Raw genomic sequence first — 20,823 nt, 5'->3', positions numbered from 1 at the left:
TCCTCCTCTCTCTGTATGATAGTGGCAGATCTTCTCCCAGCCACAAATGCCAGTAGATTTCCTTCATCCTAACATGTATATCCTGTATTGTATATGCTTTTTAATCTGTTTTTATTATTGTTGTACTGCTGTCTATGCCAATAAAGGCTTGCTTCTGAAACAGGTACAGGATGTCTACGCCAGGTTTAATGTTATGCCTTCTGCCTTGTTACATGGCAGATTTAATAAGCAAGAAAAGGCTAAAAGATTGTGCCCATGTAACGATGGCTCAGTTGAATCTCTGGCCCACCAATTACTTCACTGTCTCAGATTCAAGGAAATCAGATCCAAGTATGTGAATCTCACTCCTTTACATTTACCCCATCTCCCCGATTTAATTAGATTACACTACTTGTTGGACAACCCTGATCCTCCTCTCTGTATGATAGTGGCAGACTTTCTCCTGGAAATTACTAAATGCCAGTAGATTTCCTTCATCCTAACATGTATATCCTGTATTGTATATGCTTTTTAATCTGTTTTTATTATTGTTGTACTGCTGTCTATGCCAATAAATGCTTGCTTCTGAAACAGGAACAGGATGTCTTGACCTATTCAGGAAGGTCAGCAAGAAAGATGACCAAATAAATAATTCAAAGTTCTTGCTCTTCTTAAACTCCTCAGTCTTGCTTTATACGTACCTTTTTGGGGGGTTTTTTTGGTATTCATTGTTATAACAGTTTTTTAAAAAGGAGGATGAAGCTCTTGCTTCTTCTGGAAAAATATCAAGAGGAAAAGGATTACTACTGATAGATTATTAGGATTCCTTTCCCATGAAAATAAACCCACATTGAGGTATTTGACTCAGGATAAACTCCTTTTAACTAAACAACTCAGAAGCATGCTATGTATTCCTGTTCAAATTAATAAAGAGAGCTTTTTGCAGCACAGGTGATGAGTTCATTGGAAGATGGCCAACACGGTTGTAACCTGGGGCTGCTAACCACCTGGTGGGGCCTGCAACTCTCCCAAAATTACAACTCATCTCCGGATCAGTTCCCCAGGAGAAATGGCAACATTGGAAGGTGGAGTCCATAATGTTATAGAAGAAGAAGAAGAAGAGTTTGGATTTATATCCCCCCTTTCTCTCCTGCAGGAGACTCAAAGGGGCTTACAACCTCCTTGCCCTCCCCCCCTCACAACAAACACCCTGTGAGGTAGGTGGGGCTGAGAGAGCTCCGAGAAGCTGTGAGTAGCCGAAGGTCACCCAGCTGGCGTGTGTGGGAGTGTACAGGTTAATCTGAATTCCCCAGATAAGCCTCCACAGCTCAGGCGGCAGAGCTGGGAATCAAATTCGGTTCCTCCAGATTAGATACGTGAGCTCATAACCTCCTATGCCACTGCTGCTCCATCACCTCCTCAAATTCTGTTCTTCTCAGATTCCACCTCCAAATTTCCCAATCCAGAGTTGATAACCTTATAACGTATTCACCTGTTGGAAGCATCTGATTAGTTAAATCATGTTTGATGGGACAGAATTAATTATAGATAGGACAAGATGGCAGGGAGAACAGACGCAGCAGCAGATTCTTTGTGTTTCCGTCTATAGGAAAATTGGATTAATTAACTATCACAGCATTTTAGCAAGCATTTTACAGTACTGTTATTTTTGTACCCTGCCATTTTTGGAATTGCCAAGATCTTGATGGAGGGCATTAATAGAAACCGTTGATCAGAAATAAAGTTCAGAATTACTTAAATGGTGCACAAGGTGGCAGTATTGCAGCATACAAATCCTCTCGATAGCTTTGATTCAGCCATTGCACAGAGGAGGCAAGTCTGTATTATAAGTAGGGGTGGGTAGCGTGATGGCCAAGTTTGCAGATGATACCAAATTATCTAGGGTGGTGAGAACCACAAAGGATTGCGAAGAGCTCCAAGCGGACCTTGATAAAATAGATGAGTGGGCTAAGAAATGGCAAATGCAATTCAATGTAGCAAAATGCAAAGTGATGTACATAGGAACAAAAAATCCAAACTTCACATACACACTACAAGGGTCAGTGCTGTCAGTCACAGACCAGGAAAGGGATTTGGGCGTCTTAGTTGATAGTTCCACGGGAATGTCAACTCAATGCATGGCAGCTGTGAAAAAGGCAAACTCTATGCTGGGGATCATTAGGAAAGGAATTGAGAATAAAACTGCAAGGATTGTCATGCCCTTATATAAAGCCGTGGTGCGACCGCACTTGGAGTACTTTGTTCAGTTCTGGTCACCACATCTCAAAAAGGATATTGAGGAGATAGAAAAAGTGCAGTGAAGGGCAACAAAGATGATTGAAGGATTGGAATACCTTCCTTATGAGAGGCTGCAGGGTTTGGGACTCTTTAGTTTGGAGAGGAGACGTATGAGGGGGGATATGATTGAAGTCTATAAAATTATGCATGGGGTAGAAAATGTTGACAGAGAGGAATTTTTCTCTCTTTCTCACAATACTAGAACCAGGGGGCATTCATGGAAAATGCTGGGGGGGAAGAATTAGGACTAATAAAAGGAAACACTTCTTCACGCAACGTGTGATTGGTGTTTGGAATCTGCTGCCACAGGAGGTGGTGATGGCCACTAACCTGGATAGCTTTAAAAGGGGCTTGGACAGATTTATGGAGGAGAAGTTGATTTATGGCTACCAATCTTGATCCTCCTTGATCTGAGATTGCAAATGCCTTAGCAGACCAGGTGCTCGGGAGCAGCAGCAGCAGGCCATTGCTTTCACCTCCTGCATGTGAGCTCCCAAAGGCACCTGGTGGGCCACTGCGAGTAGCAGAGTGCTGGACCAGATGGACTCTGGTCTGATCCACCAGGCTAGTTCTTATGTATCTACTACAAGTTTATATCTACTCGCGGTATCCCGAAAACTAGCAGAAAAGGCTTTTTAAATGAGACCCCACACCATTCAAAATTCTATTCAAGGCCAAGCTCAGGCAGAGCCGAATTCTGTCTTTGGGGGTCAGAATTCTTTGCCCATACAGCGTGACCCCTTCATGGTAGGTTTGGGTTCACAGGAAAAGCCCCACTGAATAATAAGGGTTTTAGTGTCTGCACTTGGACATGGACTTTTACACAAACCCAAAAGAGATCCAGTAATAAAATACAGGCTCTCTCTGTTAGGCCCCTTCCGCACACGCAAAATAATGCGTTTTCAAACCACTGTCACAACTGTTTGCAAGTGGATTTTGCCATTCCGCACAGCTTCAAAGAGCACTGAAAGCAGTTTGAAAGTGCATTATTCTGCATGTGCGGAATGAGCCTTAAGTTACTCAAACATACTTTTCTTCCAAACAAAACACCTTAATTGAAATTTGGCAAGGCCTCATGAATAAAATTACTACATGAACCTGGTCAAGCCTACCCCTCAAACCACCATCAGGATCCCCTCTTCTGCTTTTCTCACAGCCTATGCACATCCCCACCTGTCAGTCCTTCCTTTCTTCTCTTGCCTATTAATGTCATTTCCTTGATGGTGCTGGGTGATGTGTGCAGACAAGTACACTACTATTGTGCCGACCAGGAATACCACAATTTCTTCCCTGGCGTCATGTGATTGGGGGGCTCTGAAGCAGTGGGCCCTGCCAGAACCCTGGACCCCATACCTGGTGGACTATTAATTTTATTTGTAAGCTGCTAGCGCAATGTATTGGATAGATTTTTGTTGTTACCAAGGAATTAGTTGGGAACTTATAATTTATGAGTAAGTTTTATGTGCTAGTATAGGATAGAACTAGTTGGTATATGTTTTGTTTTAATTTATCATAAAATCTTGTTATAAAGGACCAGACTGCAAAAGCAGTCCGGGGTGCCAGGAGGAAGCTCATACATCTAGACATGATTTAATACTATAGATCAGTGGTGGCGAACCTATGGCACGGGTGCCAGAGGTGGCACTCAGAGCCCTCTCTGTGGGCACGCGCAAACAGAGCCCCCCCCCCCCACATCTAGGCTGGCCTGGGCCGCATTAAACCTAAGACCTAGTTTTGGGGAAGCAGTGTAGGTAACCCCGTTAAGCACTATTAAACCCCACTGATTTTCATGCGAAGAACTAAAGCGTGATCCTTTACCTGGGAGTAAGCTCGGTTGCTGGCAATGGGGCTTGCTTCTGAGTAAACCCTCCTAGGGTTGTGATTCACCCGTTGGAAGAGTTGTACGATTGCTTCAAAGCAAAGCCACGGACTCACGAAAAAGCAAGTAGTAAGATAACGCATGCATTTGATTATGTCAACCGTTTAATTTATCAACTAAAACCTCAGTATTCGGGTTATAAAGGACCAGTTGGCACTTTGCGATAAAACAGTCAGAGTTATGGGTTGCAATGTGGGCACTCACATCTAGACATGATTTAATACTATAGATGGTACTCAGTCAAGGAGCACCAAAATCTCTTTTAACAACCTTTTACTTCCTATCTAGTAGCTTTACCTGACTCTATTTTTAGTCCCTTTTTCTCCCTTCTTTTCTTCTGACCGGATTGTTAAATACAAGGAATTTTGATGCTTAGAATTAATAATGAAATTTCCTCCTTTAAAGAAACCTAATTAGATTCTGACAGTTAGCAGAACCTTTTTTGAAAATTATGTGACTAAGTTACGAAAGATAGTAATAAGACGGACAATATTGAAATCTTTTTCCCCTCTTTTTTCTTTTTCTTTCCTTGTTTATTATGGAAGACTAAAACCGGTCATGTGTATTACTTTCCATGTTGCTCTTGTATTATATGAAAATAAAATTTATTTAAACAAACAAACAAAAAAGAAACCCTGGACCCCAGCAGCTGCCCCATGTCATGGTATGCTGGCTTGGTCTTTGACATAAGAACACAAGAACAAGCCAGCTGGATCAGACCAGAGTCCATCTAGTCCAGCTCTCTGCTACTCGCAGTGGCCCACCAGGTGCCTTTGGGAGCTCACCTGCAGGATGTGAAAGCAATGGCCTTCTGCGGCTGTTGCTCCCGAGCACCTGGACTGTTAAGGCATTTGCAATCTCAGATCAAAGAGGATCAAGATTGGTAGCCATAAATCGACTTCTCCTCCATAAATCTGTCCAAGCCCCTTTTAAAGCTATCCAGGTTAGTGGCCATCACCACCTCCTGTGGCAGCATATTCCAAACACCAATCACACGTTGCGTGAAGAAGTGTTTCCTTTTATTAGTCCTAATTCTTCCCCCCCAGCATTTTCAATGAATGCCCCCTGGTTCTAGTATTGTAAGAGAGAAAAATTTCTCCCTGTCAACATTTTCTACCCCATGCATAATTTTATAGACTTCAATCATATCCCCCCTCAGATGTCTCCTCTCCAAACTAAAGAGTCCCAAACGCTGCAGCCTCTCCTCATAGGGAAGGTGCTCCAGTCCCTCAATCATCCTCGTTGCCCTTCTCTGCACTTTTTCTATCTCTTCGACATCCTTTTTGAGATGTGGCGACTAGAACTGGACACAGTACTCCAAGTGCGGTCGCACCACGGCTTTATATAAGGGCATGACAATCTTTGCAGTTTTATTCTCAATTCCTTTCCTAATTATCCCCAGAATAATATTGTATTGACCATCCTAAAGCTTCATCGCACCCTGTTTTTCAGGTAAGAAACACAAGACACATTTCACTTTAATGAGAAAATAATTATATACTTGTATGTCTCACAGTCACTATAAAACAGAAGCATGGTACAACAATGAAGTGGTTAAAACATACAGTAAGCTGTGGGTTTCATGACCGCATTTGGTTGGTAATGTATAGAGATGGTGGAAATGACTGTTGTGGTTTTCTCCTTGGAATCTTTGGGGATGGAAAGCAAAATGGCGCCCGAATGAGCACTGTTAAAAGCAGTAACAGCTTCACTGTCCTATTCTGCAATTAAAAATAAACCCCAACCCGAAAAGAACCAAAGAACCCTGGATACAGTCACAAATTATAACGCTTAACTATGACAATGTACAATTTAATTAAACCAGAATTTTCTGCAAGATATATTCTCATCTCTTTGTATGCATGGAGGAGAAATAAAGCTAATTCTGCAATAATTTGTGATCATTGGCATATATTTATTTATAAACATTTAAGCCATGGTAATGGGGACATGGAAATCAACTGCTGAATTATCAACACACTAAGCCCGTGGTGGTGAACCTTTGGAACTCCAGATGTTACGGCCATTGGCCATGCTGGCCGGGGCTGATGGGAATTGTAGTCCATAACATCTGGAGTTCCAAAGGTTTGCCACCGCTGCACTAAGCCAAGTACTGCTGAACAACAGTAGTCAAGATCCCATAATTTCTGAAAGAAACTGCCCGTTGATGGCCGTTCACACATCTATTTTAAGGAGGAAAGGCATGATAAATTAAGCTTCTAATCCCACCTTGAAAAGTCATCGCAAGGTGCCAGAGAATTATCTCATTGTTGCTGCTGGGGACTTGGGGGAGGATTGGTAACCCAGAATGAGATGATCTGACAAACAAAATTTGATTTTTGGTGTCTTTTTATTTTCATATTTAGAAATGGGAATGCCTTCTTCACGTTGAGTTGGATTACAATCTAGTCACAGGGGGACAAAATCCAATTCCAAGTAAATCGATAGTCACTGGTTTTATTTTCCCCCTTATAAAACCACTATTTTTCAGTAAGAGTAACATGTAGTATAAAAAGGAACTGCCTTCCTCATACTTAAGATCTGTCAGAGAACATAGTCCATGCACAGCGAACAATCCCAACTGCTTCATCTTAATCCTGAGAATTTTCAGCTTGCTTTGAAGAAAATAGCCCCCAGGAGGACAAAAAATCTTGATTGTCCAGGCAATTTAGGCTAAAGGCTCAGAAAATGTAGACAAGTGTCAGTGGGCCTTCAGGAGTTCGTGACAGAAGTTCTTCACTGTGAACAGTTTAACAGCTTTCCCTATCATCCTCATCTCTCTGTCTCTCTATGGATGTGCTTTTTTGTCTTCTGCTCTTGAAGCAGTTATTCTTTCCTATGTGGTATTTGCTCAGCATACGACACGATCACAGAAAAAAAAATCAAGCGATTCTCAATCCCACTTATTTTCACAGGCAAGATTTAACATAGGCGTCTATTGAAATTAATAGGTCAACAATTCATAAGTCAATATTTTTGGCTGGATTGTACTGCTCTGTTCTTACAAACAATTTCAACCAGAACAGCGTGAAAACCACAAATATAAAGCTCTTATATGCAAAATAGATTCTAGTCACAATAGTTTGTATTTTTCCCTGGTTACAAAATTTGCAAAGTGCCTGGGCTGCAATCCTGCGAGAACAGCAACAAGAAACCCGTGCACACAAATGGGACTTTCCTGTGGCCACCCCCCTCTGAATGCACAGTTCTGTCTGCTCAGCTATTAGGAAAAACTTCATATATACGTTATCCATGCAAATGGCCTCCTTATGTCCAATTATTCTGTGTACAACAGAGAGCATCCTCTCCAAGGCTGTGTATTCATGTTGAATGTTGGTATTTACTATGAGGAAAATAAGATCTTTTCCAGATTGCAAGTCCCTTACTTGTTTAATTAAAATACCAGTATACTAGATTCCTGCTGTAATAGGTAACACAGAAATTTATGAATGGGGTGGGGTGATCCCTAGTTTTTGATTCCCTTAAAAAAAGTCAAAAGTAATGTTGATTTTTTAAAATATACACATATCACTTTTTTTTTTGCAGATCTTCAAAGTGTGTCAATTCCGGTCCATAAATTATGGATGTTGATCATTAAATATTCTACTGTATCGCCCAGACAAATAAAAGACTAAACCAGTAGGTAGATTCTACTACCGTGCCAGAATACAAACCTCAAGAATAAATACCGCTTTTCTTGCTAAATGTCAGATTATAAAACTGTTTGATACTTTTGAAAACGTTAACTCATGCAAATACCATTTCACATCAGCTCTGTTATTATGAATACTGCATCAGTTTAGTGCCTTTTTATATTCCTTTTCTTTAAAAAAAATGTTTATACCCCTGCAGCCAGCAAACAGCTTTGGAGAAAATAATCTGTACACCCTCGTCTCTTTATCTTTCCGTTATAAATGCAACTTCGCGTGCACACAAGCAAATACACACATATAGATCATTCTTTGCCATGAATTCCCAGCTTACACGCTGTCCAAAGGATCCTCCGGGTTTTCTTCTACAACTGGAAACAGTGGCTGAGCAGCAGAAATAATCCTTTGGTTCTTCTCTCCTCTTAGTCCATCACTGTCTCTCTCAACTTTTTCATTTTTTGTTAAAACATACTTCTTACACTCTAATACCGAGATGTAGCATAAATATAGCTAAAAGATATATCTACTCTTCTTTCAGACTTTCTCTGCGACACAATCTGATCGGAGGGTCAACAATGGCCACATCAAAAAATATTTAAACGTTTCTCATTCTCCCCTGTTTCTTTCTGACTCGGCTTTGCTGCTCTTTATAAATCTCATTGTGTGTCCTTTCTCACATTATTGCAACTACCACTGCCCATTTCTACTTGGTGCAACCACCAAGTGCCCATTAAATACAAATAGATGATAATGCAAACGTGTGCTGAGAAACAAGAGATTAACCTGATAACCAAAAGTGCACAGGTGGTTAAAATTGTGACGTTCTGCTTTGGCATTCCGCTGTGTCTCTCTTCTAGATTATCGAAGAGGTTAAGCACATCAATTATGAAATGAAGTGCGGGGAAATTTGCAACTAAAACCACCGGTGATAAATTAACAGAAAGCTTTGTTTGCCCAGTCCTCCCCCACAATAAACACCTGTTCAAAACAGCAAAAATACTATTACAGTGTGTTTTATGGCTAACATATGGATTGTACACTCACATTTGGAAAATTAACAGCCCCCTCTTTATCTTTCTTTTATTTCTTAAGAAGTCAATTAATTCAAAGCAAGAGATTTTTTAAAAGAAAAACCTTGCTGCTAGAGGTTAACATTAAAAACAAAATTATCTTGAATTTATTATGGCTATCAAGAATATATCAGAGTAACAGCCCTCTTTTTAAAGCCACGTATGGAATGATGAGCCACAGATGGATCTAGATAAAGCTTGAACAATGGTTTGTTTTTCCTCATGAGTTGTCATCTTCTGGTACGATCCTATACAGGCCAAACTCTTCCTATTCCCAATGCAAAGCTGTGAAGATAGTTAAAGGAAGCAATAACGTGCTCATTTTGTCCGCTCTGAAATTGCTGTTGAGTGCTGCTATTTCTTATCAGAGCCATGGCTCTGACTTCAAAGTTCAGCTGGCTGCCTCGGAGTTTTTTGAGGGGTGGGTGGGGGAGAATAGAAGATGCTTTTCTTTGTTTAACTGTCCTGTGTGTTTGTGCGTATATATGTAAACACACACTCGCTCGCTCGCACGCACGCACACCCACAAAATGGATCGTGCGCCTGTTTGAACATGGATCACAGAGACTGGTGCATTTGCAATAAATATCAGATTAAAATGATGTAGCTTTTTTCAGAAAAATTAAAACTTAGTTCTTCTATTTGGTTTCTTGGTCTTTGCAATAATAGTAATAATAGTAATAAAAAAAGCGCTTGCATTATTTGCCAAGAATACTACTCATTTTCTTCCCGGTTAGCATAAATGCCAGCCTCCCAGCGCAGGGCCAGGGCACTCTTCCGGCGATTGACCCTGGTAGCTTCAAGAACCTGAAAGAAACAAAGAGAGAGAGAGAGAGAGAAAATAATTAGTTTGGTGGCCTGTTCCCCAATACAAACAGACGGACAATGTAGCCAAACTGTTCTGAGGGAAGGGTTTGATATTCTGTTCTGAGGGAAGGGTTTGATATTCTGTTCTGAGGGAAGGGTTTGATATTAGGTTTATTGGGCACCTTCTACTTTTACTATATTACCGCTGTTTTAAATGGGATTTTATCACTTATTTTAGTAATTTAAATTGTTGGAGCCTATGTAAATTGTTTTTATTGTTTGCTCCTCGTTAATAGCATATTAGATTTTATGTTGTAAACTGCCCAGAGCCCCTTAGGGATAGGGCGGTATAAAAAACCAATAAATAAATAAATAAATAAATAAAAATAAATAAATGAAGAGCCTGTGTAGTTTGAAACTCTGTAAAGAGGTGGTCAGTTGACCAAAAAAAAAAAAAACCTTACCTACCTTTCCTCATTCTGCATTTCTTACTCACTGAGGGGACATAGTACAGCTCTAGTCAAAAATTCATTTGAATAAGTTAGCAAAGCAGTAATAATTTTTAAACTTCCAAGCTGTGAATTTAATCATGTCTGTGAAAAAGCCAACACATGCACTGGAAAAACACAGCAGGATCTTGATGAAAATGTAATCTTAGTGCAAAAAAAACACAAAACACAAAACACAAGCAGTGCCAGCCAGATGGACCCAGCCAGTTGCTATGGCCTTCTGACACAAGGACATGTTTCATCTGAGGAGAACGAGAAGTCTCACCCTGAGATCACAGAAGGCTTTTCTTGTCTTCCACAGGTTCATTCTAAGCCTTGTGCCTTTTACCCTTTGGAAATGCTTGACAGGATCATAATGGCTTTCCAGTAATTTTTTAATGCTCACACTTTTGCTTTACAACCAAAAACCCAAGATTTGGCCCCCCCCCCCCCCCCAAAAAAAAAAATCAAGTAAGGAAGCAGGCAAAGAATTCTCCATATGTACACTGTTTGGTTGAGACTTGGTACCATATTGCATTAGAAGTTGGAAAGTCTCTTGTTCAAGCCTTCACTCAGCCACAAATTTGCAGGGTGTATTTGACACGCCACTGATTTCTCTCTCCCTAACTCTCATCTGCAATAGGGGGAGAACAACACTGAGCTCCTTTTCAGAGACATTGCCCCTTCCGCATACGCAAAATAATGCGTTTTCAAACCACTTTCACAACTGTTTGCAAGTGGGTTTTGCTATTCCGCATAGCTTCAAAGAGCACTGAAAGCAGTTTGAAAGTGCATTATTTTGCATGTGCGGAATGAGCCATTGAGAGAATTCTTGAGGAAGAAGTAGTGTTTAGATTTATACCCCATTTTTTTCAACTGTATGAAGTCTCAAAGCAGGTTACAGACTCCTTCCTTTTCCATCCCCACAACGGATACCCTTTGAGGGTGGTGGGGCTGAGAGTTCTGACAGAACTGTGACTAGCCCAAGGTCACCTAGCAGGCAGAAGTGGGGAAACAAACATGGTTCACCAGATCAGGGTCCTCTACTTGTGTGGAGGAGTAGAGAACCAACCCTGGTTCTCCAGATTAGAGTCCACCGCTCTTAACTACTACACCATGCTTTAAGCACTTCAAGGCACTATAAGAATTGCTGTTCTGATATAAAAACATAGTGGGCTAGATACAGAAAATACTTTTCTTTGGCTGCAGAACTTCTGTCCATGGAGTTGATTTTCCTGCCTCTTCCCTTCCACATTAGCCTGAAATACCCCTCTCTCCTAGGAACACAGGCCCCTTCCGCACATGCAGAATAATGCGTTTTCAAACCACTTTCACAACTGTTTGCAAGTGGATTTTGCTATTCCGCACAGCTTCAAAGAGCACTGAAAGCAGTTTGAAAGTGCATTATTCTGCATGTGCGGAAGGAGCCATAATAAAATATTCATCCTAATCACTTCCTTTTTTAAAAAAAAAAAAACCAGCTGAAAATGCATTAAGGGAAACGAGGCATGATTTAGCACCACTGCCAAACTTTCTTCCAAATAAAAAATCCAATGCAAATTTAGATATTCTGCCTCAGATGAGACACTAAAGAAATTCCAAAGGATCCCATCAGTGGAATTTTGATATGACTTGCAATATTTCCTCAAGGTCCACTGATTTCCCAGGACAAGATTCCAGGGATTTATGGGCCATCAGTGGCAAGGAACAATCAGCAAAATGTGCTCCTGCCGCTCCTGAAGAAATCTTTAGGGCAGTAAAGTTTTCTAGCTGCGAGACTAGATTACGCCGTTGGAGAGAAAGACTGCATGTCGGTTAAAAACTCAACAAGGAAACCCCCAGAAGATCCTGGAGCAATTTTTGTGCTTAAAGGGGGAATTTGAGCACTGTGCTGCCATCTTAATTGAAAATCCACTGTGGGCTTGGTCAGACATTGATGTAGCCATTTCATTTATGTTCCACCTTTCTCTTCAATGGGGATCGAAAGTGGCTTACGTTGTTCCCTTCTGCTTGTTTTATCCTTGCAACAACCTGTGAGGTAACTTGGGATGGGAGTGTGTGATTGGCCCAAGATGGCTACAGCAGCTAACTGGAAGAGCAAACAAACTGTACCCTTGTGGATTTATTCTTACAATCTGGAAAATGGCTGAAATGATGAAGCTAACAAACTCCAGAGAGGACAGTCAATTTCCTGAAAATTGGGCATGATTATTGGAATGTTAAACATCACAATGTTCCCCTATATTCCATGGTTTTCTCTTGTTATGAAAAGTTAATTGTAAAAAAAAAGTTCTTTAGGCGTTAATTACAATGTAAACAGGTGGCACCACAAAGCAGGGGGGAAATGAAGCTAACAAAAATAAATTTTAGAAAGCACACCTATCAGTAATGGGACATTTCTGTTTCAGAACTGAAAAGTTATTCCTGCTGATAGTTTTGAAAACCTTATTTTAGACTGTCGCGGCAGTCCAGAATCAAGCGTGCAGTTCACTTATGCTTAGGTTTAGATTGTCATCAATGGTCATAAAATCAAATATGTTGCCTAGCTGTACAAATAACCTTAGGGCCACATGATATCGGCCATGGGTCTATTGGACACCATTTTAGAAGCATTGGTAACTTTTGTTTTCACCTCCCTATCTTCTTCACCTGAAAAGACATGGGGGAAGTGAGAGACAACATCTCTTGGGACTGATGTACTGTGTGTCCTATTAGGACCAGGGTCTCGTGGCAATTTTTATTTAGTTTTATTTATTTATTTATTCGATTTGATAAACCGCCCTACCCCCAGAGGGCTCAGGGCGGTGTACAATAAATAGGAATACAATAAAACAAATCGAATAGCCCCAATTAAATTATACAAAACCTTAAAACTATAAAACTATAGCAGCAGCCTTCAATAAATAATTAATTAATAGTAGAAGACGTCTGGCACCCAGCCCCAGTGATCAAACCCTGGGAGGGGAGGTCCAATAGATAGCCAGTGCGCAGGACAACACAAGGGGCGGGCTCAGCGCCCCCCCCAAAGCCCGGTGGAACAACACAGTTTTGCAGGCCCTGTGGAACTCTTCAAGGTCCCGCAGGGCCCTAACTGCTGGGGGAAGAGCGTTCCACCAGGCAGGGGCCAGGTCAGTAAACGCCCTGGCCTGTGTGTAGGCCAGCTGCATCATGGAGGGGCCGGGGACCACCAGTAGATTCGCCTCCGCAGAGCGGAGGACACGACTACAAATGCTTCTCAAATGTCATCGGTGGACTCATGGCCGCCATCTTTTGTAGTTTGGCCCTTACATGGAATGTTCTTTTTGCCTCGTCAAAGTAGAATCCAATTCTCAGCTCAGAAACACAAATGTATCCATTGGGGTGTGAGAAGGAAGGCCATGGGTCTGTGGTACAGCATCTGTTTTGCATGTGGAAGGTTCCAGATTCAATCCTCAGCAGCGGCACTTAAAAATGATTGGGAAGTATACAACTTCTATCAGAGTCCTAGAGAGCCATTACTGCGAAGAAAGGACTGGGGGCTATGGCTCTGTAGAAGAGATTTGCGTGCAGTAAATCCCAGGTCCAGTCCTTGGCATCGTCAGTTAAAATGATCAGGTAGTAGATACGATGTAAAACACCTCCGCCCGAAACCCTGGAAAGCTGCAGTTTCAGGAGCCAATCCTGAGGCATTCTCGGAACCTGCAATTTTGCCCTTTTTTTCCCAGATACGCTGCCTAGTCAAGAGTACTCCAGGGCTAGCTGGGTGCAGATTCAAACTGAACCTCTGTCTTTCAACCACCGCTCCGACGGTTACGCAAAGCAGCAATGAAAAGCAAACTGCAGCAGCATGCATTTGAAATCCCCATGCAAAATAAACAAACTAAGCAAAGAGAAGTGTGTGAAAAGTACCTCAGAAGTAACCTTGTTAGACAGTAATTTACAGGTATACTGGTAGAAAGGGAAAAGACTGTCATTAGTACACACAGAATAAGGAAAGAGAGAGAGAGAGAGAGAGAGACTGACTTCAGATTGGGAAACAAATTAAGTGGAGAATATTTATCTTACAGCTGAAACAGTTTGGAATCATTCAAAAACTTGCTTCGGAAAGCAAAGTAGCCAATTATAAACAAAAACAGAGCCAAGGTTTTTGTCAGCTGCGGTTGCTTTCCTGTTTTTCACAACGCCTCTGATGAACTCTTGTTACAAACAAATTAACCTCTGCCTCCAGCATATGACCAGGGCTCTATCCATTGAAATTACTGAAGTATTTAAAATATTTAATTCGGCTTAACCCTCCTCTGAGTGCTGATGTGACCACCGTTTGCAGGGTGAACTGTTTTTATAGGAAAGAATGCCCAAGGATGATTGCTTGAATGACAACCGAAGCCATCAATTATTAGGTGCTTCTGAAAAAAAAATCTAAATTTCTCATTAAGCACTTAGAGCAGTGGTGTCAAACTCGCAGCCCTCCAGATGTTCATGAACTACAATTCCCATCAGTCCCTCCCAACATAAGCATTGGCTATACTGGCAAGGGCTGATGGGAATTGCAGTTCATGAACATCTGGAGGGCCGCGAGTTTGACACCTGTGACTTAGAGCCACAGATGCCAAAAGCATTCACAGGGAGCACATTCGGGTAGACCAGGGGTAGGGAACCTGCGGCTCTCCAGATGTTCAGGAACTACAATTCCCATCAGCCCCCCCACCCCCCCCCCCCCCCACCCCCCCCCCCCCCCACCCCCCCCCCCCCCCACCCCCCCCCCCCCCCACCCCCCCCCCCCCCCACCCCCCCCCCCCCCCACCCCCCCCCCCCCCCACCCCCCCCCCCCCCCACCCCCCCCCCCCCCCACCCCCCCCCCCCCCCACCCCCCCCCCCCCCCACCCCCCCCCCCCCCCACCCCCCCCCCCCCCCACCCCCCCCCCCCCCCACCCCCCCCCCCCCCCACCCCCCCCCCCCCCCACCCCCCCCCCCCCCCACCCCCCCCCCCCCCCACCCCCCCCCCCCCCCACCCCCCCCCCCCCCCACCCCCCCCCCCCCCCACCCCCCCCCCCCCCCACCCCCCCCCCCCCCCACCCCCCCCCCCCCCCACCCCCCCCCCCCCCCACCCCCCCCCCCCCCCACCCCCCCCCCCCCCCACCCCCCCCCCCCCCCACCCCCCCCCCCCCCCACCCCCCCCCCCCCCCACCCCCCCCCCCCCCCACCCCCCCCCCCCCCCACCCCCCCCCCCCCCCACCCCCCCCCCCCCCCACCCCCCCCCCCCCCCACCCCCCCCCCCCCCCACCCCCCCCCCCCCCCACCCCCCCCCCCCCCCACCCCCCCCCCCCCCCACCCCCCCCCCCCCCCACCCCCCCCCCCCCCCACCCCCCCCCCCCCCCACCCCCCCCCCCCCCCACCCCCCCCCCCCCCCACCCCCCCCCCCCCCCACCCCCCCCCCCCCCCACCCCCCCCCCCCCCCACCCCCCCCCCCCCCCACCCCCCCCCCCCCCCACCCCCCCCCCCCCCCACCCCCCCCCCCCCCCACCCCCCCCCCCCCCCACCCCCCCCCCCCCCCACCCCCCCCCCCCCCCACCCCCCCCCCCCCCCACCCCCCCCCCCCCCCACCCCCCCCCCCCCCCACCCCCCCCCCCCCCCACCCCCCCCCCCCCCCACCCCCCCCCCCCCCCACCCCCCCCCCCCCCCACCCCCCCCCCCCCCCACCCCCCCCCCCCCCCACCCCCCCCCCCCCCCACCCCCCCCCCCCCCCACCCCCCCCCCCCCCCACCCCCCCCCCCCCCCACCCCCCCCCCCCCCCACCCCCCCCCCCCCCCACCCCCCCCCCCCCCCACCCCCCCCCCCCCCCACCCCCCCCCCCCCCCACCCCCCCCCCCCCCCACCCCCCCCCCCCCCCACCCCCCCCCCCCCCCACCCCCCCCCCCCCCCACCCCCCCCCCCCCCCACCCCCCCCCCCCCCCACCCCCCCCCCCCCCCACCCCCCCCCCCCCCCACCCCCCCCCCCCCCCACCCCCCCCCCCCCCCACCCCCCCCCCCCCCCACCCCCCCCCCCCCCCACCCCCCCCCCCCCCCACCCCCCCCCCCCCCCACCCCCCCCCCCCCCCACCCCCCCCCCCCCCCACCCCCCCCCCCCCCCACCCCCCCCCCCCCCCACCCCCCCCCCCCCCCACCCCCCCCCCCCCCCACCCCCCCCCCCCCCCACCCCCCCCCCCCCCCACCCCCCCCCCCCCCCACCCCCCCCCCCCCCCACCCCCCCCCCCCCCCACCCCCCCCCCCCCCCACCCCCCCCCCCCCCCACCCCCCCCCCCCCCCACCCCCCCCCCCCCCCACCCCCCCCCCCCCCCACCCCCCCCCCCCCCCACCCCCCCCCCCCCCCACCCCCCCCCCCCCCCACCCCCCCCCCCCCCCACCCCCCCCCCCCCCCACCCCCCCCCCCCCCCACCCCCCCCCCCCCCCACCCCCCCCCCCCCCCACCCCCCCCCCCCCCCACCCCCCCCCCCCCCCACCCCCCCCCCCCCCCACCCCCCCCCCCCCCCACCCCCCCCCCCCCCCACCCCCCCCCCCCCCCACCCCCCCCCCCCCCCACCCCCCCCCCCCCCCACCCCCCCCCCCCCCCACCCCCCCCCCCCCCCACCCCCCCCCCCCCCCACCCCCCCCCCCCCCCACCCCCCCCCCCCCCCACCCCCCCCCCCCCCCACCCCCCCCCCCCCCCACCCCCCCCCCCCCCCACCCCCCCCCCCCCCCACCCCCCCCCCCCCCCACCCCCCCCCCCCCCCACCCCCCCCCCCCCCCACCCCCCCCCCCCCCCACCCCCCCCCCCCCCCACCCCCCCCCCCCCCCACCCCCCCCCCCCCCCACCCCCCCCCCCCCCCACCCCCCCCCCCCCCCACCCCCCCCCCCCCCCACCCCCCCCCCCCCCCACCCCCCCCCCCCCCCACCCCCCCCCCCCCCCACCCCCCCCCCCCCCCACCCCCCCCCCCCCCCACCCCCCCCCCCCCCCACCCCCCCCCCCCCCCACCCCCCCCCCCCCCCACCCCCCCCCCCCCCCACCCCCCCCCCCCCCCACCCCCCCCCCCCCCCACCCCCCCCCCCCCCCACCCCCCCCCCCCCCCACCCCCCCCCCCCCCCACCCCCCCCCCCCCCCACCCCCCCCCCCCCCCACCCCCCCCCCCCCCCACCCCCCCCCCCCCCCACCCCCCCCCCCCCCCACCCCCCCCCCCCCCCACCCCCCCCCCCCCCCACCCCCCCCCCCCCCCACCCCCCCCCCCCCCCACCCCCCCCCCCCCCCACCCCCCCCCCCCCCCACCCCCCCCCCCCCCCACCCCCCCCCCCCCCCACCCCCCCCCCCCCCCACCCCCCCCCCCCCCCACCCCCCCCCCCCCCCACCCCCCCCCCCCCCCACCCCCCCCCCCCCCCACCCCCCCCCCCCCCCACCCCCCCCCCCCCCCACCCCCCCCCCCCCCCACCCCCCCCCCCCCCCACCCCCCCCCCCCCCCACCCCCCCCCCCCCCCACCCCCCCCCCCCCCCACCCCCCCCCCCCCCCACCCCCCCCCCCCCCCACCCCCCCCCCCCCCCACCCCCCCCCCCCCCCACCCCCCCCCCCCCCCACCCCCCCCCCCCCCCACCCCCCCCCCCCCCCACCCCCCCCCCCCCCCACCCCCCCCCCCCCCCACCCCCCCCCCCCCCCACCCCCCCCCCCCCCCACCCCCCCCCCCCCCCACCCCCCCCCCCCCCCACCCCCCCCCCCCCCCACCCCCCCCCCCCCCCACCCCCCCCCCCCCCCACCCCCCCCCCCCCCCACCCCCCCCCCCCCCCACCCCCCCCCCCCCCCACCCCCCCCCCCCCCCACCCCCCCCCCCCCCCACCCCCCCCCCCCCCCACCCCCCCCCCCCCCCACCCCCCCCCCCCCCCACCCCCCCCCCCCCCCACCCCCCCCCCCCCCCACCCCCCCCCCCCCCCACCCCCCCCCCCCCCCACCCCCCCCCCCCCCCACCCCCCCCCCCCCCCACCCCCCCCCCCCCCCACCCCCCCCCCCCCCCACCCCCCCCCCCCCCCACCCCCCCCCCCCCCCACCCCCCCCCCCCCCCACCCCCCCCCCCCCCCACCCCCCCCCCCCCCCACCCCCCCCCCCCCCCACCCCCCCCCCCCCCCACCCCCCCCCCCCCCCACCCCCCCCCCCCCCCACCCCCCCCCCCCCCCACCCCCCCCCCCCCCCACCCCCCCCCCCCCCCACCCCCCCCCCCCCCCACCCCCCCCCCCCCCCACCCCCCCCCCCCCCCACCCCCCCCCCCCCCCACCCCCCCCCCCCCCCACCCCCCCCCCCCCCCACCCCCCCCCCCCCCCACCCCCCCCCCCCCCCACCCCCCCCCCCCCCCACCCCCCCCCCCCCCCACCCCCCCCCCCCCCCACCCCCCCCCCCCCCCACCCCCCCCCCCCCCCACCCCCCCCCCCCCCCACCCCCCCCCCCCCCCACCCCCCCCCCCCCCCACCCCCCCCCCCCCCCACCCCCCCCCCCCCCCACCCCCCCCCCCCCCCACCCCCCCCCCCCCCCACCCCCCCCCCCCCCCACCCCCCCCCCCCCCCACCCCCCCCCCCCCCCACCCCCCCCCCCCCCCACCCCCCCCCCCCCCCACCCCCCCCCCCCCCCACCCCCCCCCCCCCCCACCCCCCCCCCCCCCCACCCCCCCCCCCCCCCACCCCCCCCCCCCCCCACCCCCCCCCCCCCCCACCCCCCCCCCCCCCCACCCCCCCCCCCCCCCACCCCCCCCCCCCCCCACCCCCCCCCCCCCCCACCCCCCCCCCCCCCCACCCCCCCCCCCCCCCACCCCCCCCCCCCCCCACCCCCCCCCCCCCCCACCCCCCCCCCCCCCCACCCCCCCCCCCCCCCACCCCCCCCCCCCCCCACCCCCCCCCCCCCCCACCCCCCCCCCCCCCCACCCCCCCCCCCCCCCACCCCCCCCCCCCCCCACCCCCCCCCCCCCCCACCCCCCCCCCCCCCCACCCCCCCCCCCCCCCACCCCCCCCCCCCCCCACCCCCCCCCCCCCCCACCCCCCCCCCCCCCCACCCCCCCCCCCCCCCACCCCCCCCCCCCCCCACCCCCCCCCCCCCCCACCCCCCCCCCCCCCCACCCCCCCCCCCCCCCACCCCCCCCCCCCCCCACCCCCCCCCCCCCCCACCCCCCCCCCCCCCCACCCCCCCCCCCCCCCACCCCCCCCCCCCCCCACCCCCCCCCCCCCCCACCCCCCCCCCCCCCCACCCCCCCCCCCCCCCACCCCCCCCCCCCCCCACCCCCCCCCCCCCCCACCCCCCCCCCCCCCCACCCCCCCCCCCCCCCACCCCCCCCCCCCCCCACCCCCCCCCCCCCCCACCCCCCCCCCCCCCCACCCCCCCCCCCCCCCACCCCCCCCCCCCCCCACCCCCCCCCCCCCCCACCCCCCCCCCCCCCCACCCCCCCCCCCCCCCACCCCCCCCCCCCCCCACCCCCCCCCCCCCCCACCCCCCCCCCCCCCCACCCCCCCCCCCCCCCACCCCCCCCCCCCCCCACCCCCCCCCCCCCCCACCCCCCCCCCCCCCCACCCCCCCCCCCCCCCACCCCCCCCCCCCCCCACCCCCCCCCCCCCCCACCCCCCCCCCCCCCCACCCCCCCCCCCCCCCACCCCCCCCCCCCCCCACCCCCCCCCCCCCCCACCCCCCCCCCCCCCCACCCCCCCCCCCCCCCACCCCCCCCCCCCCCCACCCCCCCCCCCCCCCACCCCCCCCCCCCCCCACCCCCCCCCCCCCCCACCCCCCCCCCCCCCCACCCCCCCCCCCCCCCACCCCCCCCCCCCCCCACCCCCCCCCCCCCCCACCCCCCCCCCCCCCCACCCCCCCCCCCCCCCACCCCCCCCCCCCCCCACCCCCCCCCCCCCCCACCCCCCCCCCCCCCCACCCCCCCCCCCCCCCACCCCCCCCCCCCCCCACCCCCCCCCCCCCCCACCCCCCCCCCCCCCCACCCCCCCCCCCCCCCACCCCCCCCCCCCCCCACCCCCCCCCCCCCCCACCCCCCCCCCCCCCCACCCCCCCCCCCCCCCACCCCCCCCCCCCCCCACCCCCCCCCCCCCCCACCCCCCCCCCCCCCCACCCCCCCCCCCCCCCACCCCCCCCCCCCCCCACCCCCCCCCCCCCCCACCCCCCCCCCCCCCCACCCCCCCCCCCCCCCACCCCCCCCCCCCCCCACCCCCCCCCCCCCCCACCCCCCCCCCCCCCCACCCCCCCCCCCCCCCACCCCCCCCCCCCCCCACCCCCCCCCCCCCCCACCCCCCCCCCCCCCCACCCCCCCCCCCCCCCACCCCCCCCCCCCCCCACCCCCCCCCCCCCCCACCCCCCCCCCCCCCCACCCCCCCCCCCCCCCACCCCCCCCCCCCCCCACCCCCCCCCCCCCCCACCCCCCCCCCCCCCCACCCCCCCCCCCCCCCACCCCCCCCCCCCCCCACCCCCCCCCCCCCCCACCCCCCCCCCCCCCCACCCCCCCCCCCCCCCACCCCCCCCCCCCCCCACCCCCCCCCCCCCCCACCCCCCCCCCCCCCCACCCCCCCCCCCCCCCACCCCCCCCCCCCCCCACCCCCCCCCCCCCCCACCCCCCCCCCCCCCCACCCCCCCCCCCCCCCACCCCCCCCCCCCCCCACCCCCCCCCCCCCC

The 20,823-nt window shown here is 56.4% G+C and overlaps 1 protein-coding gene across 3 annotated transcripts in view; it reads right to left on the bottom strand.

Moving 5' to 3' along the window:
* Positions 1-5,633: 5,633 nt before the first annotated feature.
* Positions 5,634-20,823, bottom strand: part of LOC125436749 (A-kinase anchor protein 2-like) — a 480,182-nt gene continuing 464,992 nt past the window's right edge. Inside the window, exons 4-5 of one of the 3 annotated variants that reach the window (XM_048504003.1) lie at positions 14,060-14,098; positions 5,634-9,683 (exon numbers count right to left, since the gene is read on the bottom strand). In XM_048504003.1, the coding sequence (XP_048359960.1) occupies positions 9,591-9,683; positions 14,060-14,098 (132 nt within the window). In that variant the 3' untranslated portion in view covers positions 5,634-9,590. The remainder of the gene's footprint in view (positions 9,684-14,059; positions 14,099-20,823) is intronic. The other 2 variants (XM_048504004.1, XM_048504006.1) reach the window with 2 other exon arrangements.

The sequence above is a fragment of the Sphaerodactylus townsendi genome, linkage group LG07 (genome assembly GCF_021028975.2).
Source record: "Sphaerodactylus townsendi isolate TG3544 linkage group LG07, MPM_Stown_v2.3, whole genome shotgun sequence".
Lineage (NCBI taxonomy): Eukaryota > Metazoa > Chordata > Lepidosauria > Squamata > Sphaerodactylidae > Sphaerodactylus > Sphaerodactylus townsendi.
This window is presented reverse-complemented; position numbering and strand designations above follow the sequence as displayed.